This window comes from Pyxicephalus adspersus, chromosome 7, assembly GCF_032062135.1.
Source record: "Pyxicephalus adspersus chromosome 7, UCB_Pads_2.0, whole genome shotgun sequence".
NCBI classification, from domain to species: domain Eukaryota; kingdom Metazoa; phylum Chordata; class Amphibia; order Anura; family Pyxicephalidae; genus Pyxicephalus; species Pyxicephalus adspersus.
The window spans coordinates 10,168,315-10,178,313 of NC_092864.1; the positions used below are offsets into that span (position 1 = coordinate 10,168,315).

At 41.5% G+C, this 9,999-nt stretch overlaps 1 protein-coding gene across 5 annotated transcripts in view; it reads right to left on the reverse strand.

Moving 5' to 3' along the window:
• Positions 1-9,999, reverse strand: part of LOC140335048 (myosin phosphatase Rho-interacting protein-like) — a 99,850-nt gene that overhangs the window by 75,425 nt on the left and 14,426 nt on the right. For all 5 annotated transcript variants that reach the window (XM_072417415.1, XM_072417411.1, XM_072417413.1 and 2 more), the window contains exon 2: positions 6,048-6,125. In XM_072417415.1, coding sequence (XP_072273516.1) covers positions 6,048-6,125 — 78 coding nt within the window. The remainder of the gene's footprint in view (positions 1-6,047; positions 6,126-9,999) is intronic.

Sequence of the window (9,999 nt, forward strand, 5' to 3'; positions counted from 1 at the left end):
CTACAAAATCATGTGTCACGTGAATACCAATACTGCGCAGAAAAAAACAGCAGTCTTGCAGAGCTGGCTCCGGTTTCTGTGTCTCAGTTTACTTTTTGTCTTGAGGCAGAACAGATCAGCAGAGCACACTAACAATACATCCTATGGGTTAGAAACAAATCAGAAGCCCCCCCTTGGCAGAAAAGAGCACCATACATCACCCGAATATTGCGGGGTGTCAAAGGGTAGGAAATGTCTCGGAGTGTGCAGGCCACGGGTGCACGTCAGTCATCGTTTAGAGACTCGGGGAGAAAATAACTGTGGACTAGGCAAAGTAGTGCACGCAGCAACTGAAGGTAGCAAAAGCAAAATGCTGATTGATTTGCATTTTATTTTCCCTGGTAACTAAAATATGCCAATTGCAGGGTAAAGCAACAGGTTCACTTTAAGGCTAATGCTTTGCTCGGTTTGCTGCAAGGAGTAAAGTGAAGAAGGCCAATCATGGTTTGGGGCATTTAATGCTTTGCTCCCCAACTGCAAGCTGAAGTTTCATGCAAAGGCTCCCATCATGATAGTGATGGAGGGGTGGTAAAAGAAGCCACAGTAGGGGACAAAGGGCTCTCCTAAAGGTGTTGGATGGTGGAAGTTAAAGCAGAAGTTAAAGCTTCATACACATGGTAGATGATTGATACCCAAAGCGAACCAATGTGCTCATCTGGCATGTGCAAAGCAGTCCCTGGATGTTGTAGATAGACAACTTTTGCCTCCTGCTGTAAAATGGTTGTGCTTTGCCGATACTCTGCCATTCAGCAGGGTCTAACAGTTTGGTGATATATAGTTCCTAATAATGTGTTTTACTGATGATAGAGAATTTAGGCAATTTGAAACAGCAGCATTTTATGCAAAAACAAGTAAAAGGTACGCCTCCACCAAATATCATAATTTGCTACCGCAAAGCCAACATGTGAGTTTGGGAACTTGATCGAAAAGCATTTATTTAACCATCTGCTATGTATACAGCTGCTGGCAATGGTTCTTGGCACAGAACATTAGGCAACGTCAGGGTTTACGAGTGTCACCACCCAGGACGAAGCACAAACTCTGCACACATCTCGCTGGCTGTTCTTTTGATGCCCATTTAAGGCAGCATTATCCAAAAGGCAGATTCGGCTTCAATAAACTGCAGCTTCAGTGTCTTCCGTGGATGAAAAAAAAATATGTTGGTGGAAAAAGAAAAAAAGTGTGTGGGGGGATTACCTGGCCAAAGACAGAACAAGCTGCCCTCTGCAACTAGATCAAAACACAGCTTGACCTATAATCTGTCAGGCAGTTAAACCAATCCAGATGGATCTGTATACTCCCATCAAGTATTGCAGAGATGGGCAGTGTGATGAGTCAAAGAAAAGGTCTTTGTTTTATCTACAGTTAAGTATTGCAGGCCATAAATTTACGGATAATGCTCATTCCCATTTACAATCGTTGCAAGGTTTTACAGGTGCCCCGATAGTTTTGCTCAATTTACTTGCAGCCATAACAAAAAAGGAAGGGGAAAAAAATGTTCAGCTATTTTCCTGCAGCATCTGTTTTAGACTTCTTCGGGTTAAAGAGGCCAAAGCAGCATTAAAATTTGTTTGAAAGGAGTGAAATAAAATGCTAGGTGTATTTAACTTGCTGAACCTACCGGTTATCAAATAAAAAAGCGATACAAAACTCAATATTAGACTTCATGTTTGCTCTACGGGGAAGTAGAACATCACAGAGACTTTTTGCAGGATCCTTGAAAAGCTGAGGATGTCAAACCTGAGAAAGGGCTCCTGGAGCACTTTCCTGTGAGATTTGGGATCCACAGCTATCCAAGGACGACCGAAGGAGAACTAGAAGTGTCTGTAATCCAGGCATGTGGAGACTGTTTCACGTTATTGGAATCAGACGTATTTAGTGAAGGGAATTGATAAGGCTTCAGTTCAAGATGTTTTAGACATTGTGCACCCCCAAACTTGTGACAACCGTTTGGTGAAACTCCCTGAAAACAAAAGGCAAAGTCACCAACACTCCAAAGTACAGTATTCTTGCTTTATTGTAAAAGGACACGTTGAACAGCCAACGTTTCGGGCCCACGCAAGGTCCCTTCATCAGGAAGCAGGGGTGCACAAGGTCAGCTCAATAAAGACATGGAATGATGAGTCCGATGTGGAGGAATTGAGTGTACTGCACAGATCCCTGACCTCAATCCTACTGAAAAGCATTGGGATGTATAAAGACTTTGGTTTTAAGTCAGGTCTTTTCATCCAACACATGACCTTACGAACACCATTTTTGGCTAAATGGGCACAAACGGTAATCCAATGGACACACTGTGGAAATCTGAGGTTCCCTTATGGAACCAGAAAAGCCTTCTAGAAAGACTTTCCGCAGGATTTCAATCAGTTCCATAATGGCCTATAACTCTAACATGTTGCCATCAGGATTCAGATTTGATGTCAAACAAGCTCATAAAGGTTTTATAGTCAGGTTTCCATAAAAATTTGGCTTTGCAGTGTATATGTATAATTTATACCAGTATTCACCCAATAAATTATTTTAAACTGGTTGGGAAGAAGCTGTAGACAGGTGGTGACCCCTGTATTGTGACCCAACTTTCAAGGAACCACCCACAGTGATTATTGAAAAGTGTTGGGTAAGAGAGGCTGGCTGGGGAGAACATAGATACATAGAAACAAGGTTTAGAAACTTGAATACATGGTAACCTTGTGTTAAGCTTAAGGTCTTTGCATGTTTACCTAAAACAAATGAAAAAAATCTTCAGATTGCCTTTAAACAGTTACCAGTTCCTTATAAAGGAAAATTTACCTGCTCTTGTACAGACGGAGCTGACGACAGCCCACAAGACGCTTAAATCTCTCCTATTCTATTTTAAGGAATGACACAATCTTCACACATCGCTTTGGAAGATTATGTTAGAGATAAATAAGGAACGCGCAGTTTAACCTGCTGGTTGCCGAATTTGAAGCAGCAAAGACGAGCGTCACGATTTTAGGAAAAAGCTTTAGGTCTAGGTCAGAGTTATGTTGGGTTGGCTTCTATTTTCATCTCATGCAGCCCAATCTCCGAACGAGTGAGTTATATACTGGTTAGGTTTTCTATATTTAATCTGTTATTAAATGATGAGATCAGAGACAAAAAAAACACAAGGTCTATACGAGATGGGATATTTGTCTAACCAGCGGCTCCGATGGGAAATACTCAAGAGAACAGTGAGCTGGAGGGGTTGGAAGGGAGAGGGGGGAATGCATTAACCCCTTGCACAATTGGTAGCAGATGTCAGCAAATAAACATTCTCACACTCCATTCACAAAATAAATCCATAGAGGGAAGTGGACGGGCAGACAGGATTTAAAGGGACGCTAAACAAAAAATCCATGTCACGTCAAAGCTGAATGAGCTTACCCAATGTAAATATAAAAAGTGGTCCCTTTTGGCCATTAAAAGTGTGGTGGTATATTGGTTTTGTAAATGCCAAAACATGCTTCTTGCTCCTAGAAATCCAGTGAGCTGATAGCTTCCTGTGAAATTTGCTTTTGCTGCCCTTAGAATCGGTTGGAATTGTTCCCTTTTCTCTCTAATCTACAGAACCTCTTACTTTATGTTATAGAAATTAGAGCATAGGTAGGGGTCTTCTGTTTGTGCTAGGACCATTACCACCGGGTTTTGCCTTGTGATACACTTCTACCCTATGGCAAATTTTTTAAACACTTGGAATCAACACTCCTCTGGTTTATATTAGGGCTTTTCTTTCTGCAAAGTCAAGATCAGTATGGAAAGCAATTTGCACCATCTTCATGTAAGATATACCAGTTTACTGCAAACATTATCAGTCAGTGGCTCAACCAAATATTACAAGAAATACGAACTATTTTTAGCCAGGTACCAGATACCTACATGAATGTTCTCCCCAGGCCCTTTTAGCTGGGTGCACCACCCAGCGCTTTTCAGTAACCGTTTTGGGTGGTCACTGAAAAGTTGGGTTTACAATACAGGGGCCACCACTTGCCTTCAGTTTCTTCAAATTCTGGGGAAATTACTGTATGTGATGTCATGTATGGAACCCTTATGCTGTGCTCTCCCCTGGAGGTTTGTGTCTCATGAAAGCTTCCAACATTGCTCTAAAAGTCCCTGCTTTACATTGGGGCTTCCAATAACCAGAACAGTATGGAAAGCAATCAATGCTTTAAATTTGGTGCCCTAAAACCCCTTATAAACAGAAAATCCATTGATACCATCTTCATGTACTGGTTGACTGCAAACATTATCAATCAGTGCAGTGTTCAAACCAGATATTTTATTAAGCCAGATGGGAAGAAATTGTAGGCGTGTGGCAGCCTCTGTATTGTGACCCAACTCTTCAGTAACCATTAAAAACAGCTGGGTGGTTACTGAAAAGTGCCGGGCATTGCACCTGGCTAAAAGGGGCCGGGGAGAACACTGCGGTGGCTAAACGAAGTATTACAAGAAAACAAAGAGTATTATTAGCTAAATACTAGAAAAATATGTGGGGAACTCCCATGTTCTGCTCTTCACTGGGGTGCTTAAAGCATAGCCGGCTTGAACCAAGAACAACAAAAAAGTAGAACTATTGAATAACAAGGAACCATTGGATTTTTGAGATGTGACACTTTTTGTGTGCAACCCCCATTCTCCACTCTTCGCAACATAACCAGATCATATTGAAGCGATCTCTGCTTTCTCAAGCATCTGTTTTGACCAAAAACTGGTGGCTTGAGCTTTGTGCAAACTCCAAATGAACAGAATGCAAACAAAGACTGCCCTAAAAGGCCCTGGTTTACAGTAGGACTTCCTGTCCTGCACAGTATCACACCAGTATTGAAAGCAAGCATTGCTTCAAGATCAGTGCTTTGACATTGTCTTGTAACATATTAATCTTTTGTAACTTCAGAAGTTCTGCACTGTCCTAAATGTCCCGTGTCAAGAAGGTTCCTAAAAAGTCACAAGAACCCAAAAACAGCAGCGTAAATGAAGTGGCATCCCATCTGTTTTCCAGATAAAGTTTTTGCTGCCAAAAATAATTTTTGCTCAGTTTGATGTTCCTGAAGTTTGAAGTTTATTTATAGCCAAAACAGTTGCTTTTTTTCATTTTGGACAGAAAATCTTTATCCCATAAGGGAGATGTCCTCTAGCAACTGGACAACTAACACCACAAGCGTCCCCATGGGAAAGTCTCTATTCCTGTAGTGACAACTCAACGCATTTCCCCGTCACTATGGGTTGCAGTGACATTGATCAACTCTTCAAGTAGAATGAAGGGTGAATTTCACCAACAATGACATAGCCAGCAAAAAAAAAAAAAAAAGAATCAACATGTCTTCTTACCCCCCCATCACTATCCAAAGCCTGACCAAGTCTTTGGATACACTTTTTAAAGGACCCTGCTCCTATTGTGTGGTACTTTTCTCACCTCTTAGATTGTAAGCTATTCTGGGCAGGGTCATCTTCTCCTCCTGTGTCATTGTTTTGTATCTGCCTTTTTATTTGCAACCCCTATTAAGCGCACAGCGCTGCCTAATATGTTGGCACTATATAAATACAATATTTAATAATCCATTTCAACTTGAGCAGCCTACTTATAGCCTAGCATTCCCAGTGTGCATTATATTCTGGATCTGCCACCTATGGAGAACTGGGCTATCAGATGACATTCTCAATGCCATTAAATCATGACGAGGGTGCAAATTTTCTTACACACATCACATGTAATGTAGATTATATTAGACAAATTAAATATTTTTAAGTCTGCTTTAAAACTTGTGCATATGTTTCAGCTCAACAACAGCAAAGATATTTGGTGTTCAGTTGAAAAGACTTTATTGAGTCACAAATACCCCATAAACCCATTAGGAGTTCCCGTAGCTGTGAGCCAACCTTCTCCGAATATGATGCAAAAGCATGGCCTATTAGAAGATTAAAAAACAAGAGCAACTTTTTTCACTCGGAGAATACAGCCTGAAAAGATTTGTCAACACACACAGATTTGTAATATAGGGAGTTCTTACTCTTGATCGGTGCATAGGATTGTCAAAGTCTGTGCCTTCGGGAGCGAGGAGCAGCCATCCTCCATATATTGGCTTGGCCTGTAACACAAAAGCAGAAAAGTGAGATTTAACGAACAATAAAACAACTCCGATAAAAATCCTTTGTATATAAATAGTAAATTACAAAATGGGAAGAATAATGGACTATTATTGAACAGAGCTGTGAGTGAGAAAAAAAACAAAAAAAAAAAAAACACCAGTTTGTGCGCTAGTCTGCTCAATAAAAAATCATGTATTTTTAAAATGCAAGGGGTGTGCTAAATGTGACCCGATATCAACCCTTGAAGTCCCTGAAAGCCTAACTGCCGGGAGTGGGACAAGCAGCTCAATAAGCTTCAGTGCCAGAAAGTAACATACCCAGTGTTCTCCCCGTTCCCTTTTAGCTGGGTGCAACACCCGACACTTTTCAGTAACCACCCAAATGCAGAAAAATCTGTGCTGGGTGTACAGTCTTGTAAAAACTGTAATGTAGTTCTTGGATATAGGGGATGGAATGACAACGGGAAATCATTAGCAGCTATGTATTCTGTCTTTGAATTGACCTATTTGCCTGCAGTGTGGCTTTTTGTATTTCTGTTCATTAGATTCTGAGATTCATGCGGATTGTTACACAGCATGACCATAGCAGACCACCCTATTTTCTCTGGTGCAACTGACCAACACCTTTAATTCTTGTCCCTGTTCTAGCATGTGATTGGACAGTGAAAGAGAAGCAAAGGGCTAATGAGCACACCCCGTTACTCTGCTTTCTCCTTCCCATCCTATCAAAATATTCACCATTGGCACAACTGAATGATTTCTTATGTTACTTCTTCCTCCCACTGTGCTCTGCTTTGCAAGCACTCAGAAACCTATACTGCTTGAATAAAACACTGAACAACCTATTAAGGAACACAAAGCTGAATTCATGTCCCAGAGATGAACTTTAAACACCCTATTATTTTATAGTGGCTGATACATTACTCTAATAAACAGTTTGATCATGTGCAGTGAATACAGATTAGCTGCATGACATGACAGCTCCCTCGTTAAACAGTAATAACATAACACAAGCAGGCTGGGAGCTGGCAGATGTCACCTGTGTATACACAGAATTGTGCGCGCTGTTCTGCTCAGTGTTTGGTTCGCAGCGCCTGTGCTAGATCAGAGGTGACAGAAGCACCTTAACATGGGCCAGCTGGTGACAAGTGGAGAAACGCCAGCGGGAAGTCCTGGGGTTACAGTTTACACTTTATAGGAAGATCTGCCACGATGATCCTAAACAGCAACCGTCTCCTGCGATCGAGAGCTTACATGGATCGGGAGGTACATAGATTTCAGAGGTGTTAGCAAAATTACAAACAGGTAACTGGTCAGGAAACGGGACCACAAATCATCTGCACATGCTCATATCCTTTGCTATTCTTAGTGCAAATATTCTGCAGTGGTTCACAAAGGGTTGTGATCCAGTTGCTAATCCTACCACATACCCTGCCTTCCTGCAGCATTCTGGCCAAACCTAGCAGAGAAGCAAATCCATGTTGGCATGGTCAGCATGTGCCCCTTCAGCTCCCTAAATTAAGCTACATGATGGCATGATGGTGCAAACATACTTGTAGACCCATGGTCAACTTCCTGCCAACAACATATTTAACTGCCCCTTTATTAAGATGCCACCTCTAGGAAGTTTGGCCCCCCTCCACCCTTGATGCCAATCAGATATCCTTTCCTGCTCTGATGGGTCATGCCAAGCACCCTTTAGAGGATTTTCTATCCTTTCTCCACCATCCAAAACAAAAATATTTGGCTGAGGGTACAATGGAAGTGGACGGATACAAGCAGGCCAAGACTACACAGGTTCATTTCAAGTTAGAGAATCTCTATGTGGCCTTACCAACATATCCAGCTTTTACAAAGCCCTATGTAATCATTACCAAAGTCGGGTCAGGGCCTCATTTGCACCCTTGGCACCCCGTAGGTCCACGCCATGCATTAAACCGCACACACAGTTTCCTCCATACATCAGTCAAGCAGTGTTTTACTTAGCAAGCCATGACTATATAAGGCCTTTGTAATGGGAGGCCAACATATAAACAGTTTACTTATACAGGTCCTGACAAAGTGCTGAGCCTGCTTGAAAGACCAATGTTAAACATCTTAGGAAGCAGCTTGTGTACAGACGACTGCGTAGTTTGACAGCAGCAGCGATTCAGAATGAAAAGTTAGGCTGTTTTATTCCCACTCTGAGTGAGGGATTCCAAAAGACTCCATCACGGCCCAAGTCAAATAAATATGTATATGAATAATGCAAGGCTCAGAGAAAAACCATTCTTCCAAAACGTTTTACAGTTGCAGTGTCAACCGATTACGCACAAGTGCTTCTGGTCTGTACTGTTCAGTCTAAACACAGCAGAATGTTTGAAAAATTCTGACACATCAGCCCTAAAAGTGGTAGCCACTGCTCGATGTGAGAGACAGGTGCTCGTATCAATAACCTTGAAATTATCTGGTGCTTGTGGGTATTGAGTAACCTGGTCTTCCATGGGGTCGTCCTCCCAGGATTCACTGCTCAGGCCAATCTCCAAACCCCCAACACTATCCACTTGGGGATAAAAGCACATCATTTACCCCTTGTAAGTTTCAACACAATGGGCCTGATTCAAAACTGTAGAGGATGGACTTTCATTGGTGGAATGAACCTGGTCAAGGGATTGAAAACATTTGCTAACTCTATTTTTTAAATTCCAAATTTGCTGGATTAGGTTCTTCCATGATAGATTTATCTTCTCCAGTCTTGGAGATGTTTAAAAAAAAAAAAAATAAATAAAAAAATATCAGGCCAAATGGTAGTCAATGGTTCCAATGGACTGATGATGGCTCGGGATGCGAGTATTCAGAGAAGTTGGCACTAAATAGGCATGGTGACATACCCTCTGAACATGCCATGGAGATAGGAAAGTCTTCATAGATAAAAGGATATCTTTCAGCTAATTCTACAAAACAAACCAGAAGAAAAGAAAAAAAAAAACGCTAGAGGTTGGAGCCATAAATGTGCTTTTTGCCTTAACATCCCTGGTGCTGGTACTCAAAGGCTTACGTGTGCCCCTCCAGGGAGAAAATGTGCTTCGACACTAGAAGAGTGCCTGTCATTGTAAAACGCCTCCATCGAGTATTCATCTCATTTCCCACCCCCATCACATAGCAGATCGGCTTGTATTCACAAGAATAGTTACAGAGAGGAGGAATAAAGAAGGAAATGGACTAAAAAAAACTTGACATTGTACAAGTCAGGAATTCACTCACGAGGGGTAGAATGTGGTCTAGATAAGCATAACCCTTGAAGGTATTTGGGCTCCCTTTGTATTGGCCTCCTTTACCTGTATTAATTTACAGCAGGACTTCTCCAGGCAGTGCATGCCTATCAGTTCATTGATGACACTGCTTCTGTGGTATGTAGGAGAGGCCAGAGGATCTCAAAAAACACCAGGAAAGGGTAGCAGATTTTGAATTTAAAAGAAAACATGATTATCGTAAAAAGGCAAGTATTTTAGAATCAAAGCAATACCTCCAGAAGAGCCACTGCCAACACTGCTAATTGCTTCGACCTTATCATTGCTCCGAGTTATCATACAGTGGGTCTTAAATATATGGGCTCTAATTTTTACTGAGATCACCAAGCCTTTATTCTAAGTGGTGTTAAAGGTCTCTGGTGAATTACAAGGCTGCAGACTTATACGAGTACAAAGCAGCACCAAGCTTTTTGATATTTACTTATCAAACAACAAAAACAGAGTCCAGCGAAATCCTCTGCGAATACCTTGGTAGTACCCTGTTTCCCCTATAATAAGGCACTGTCTTATATTTTTTTGAAATGCCAAAATATGCCCTAGGTCTTATTTTTTTAGGGGGATGTCTTATTTTTCCATGAAGACGA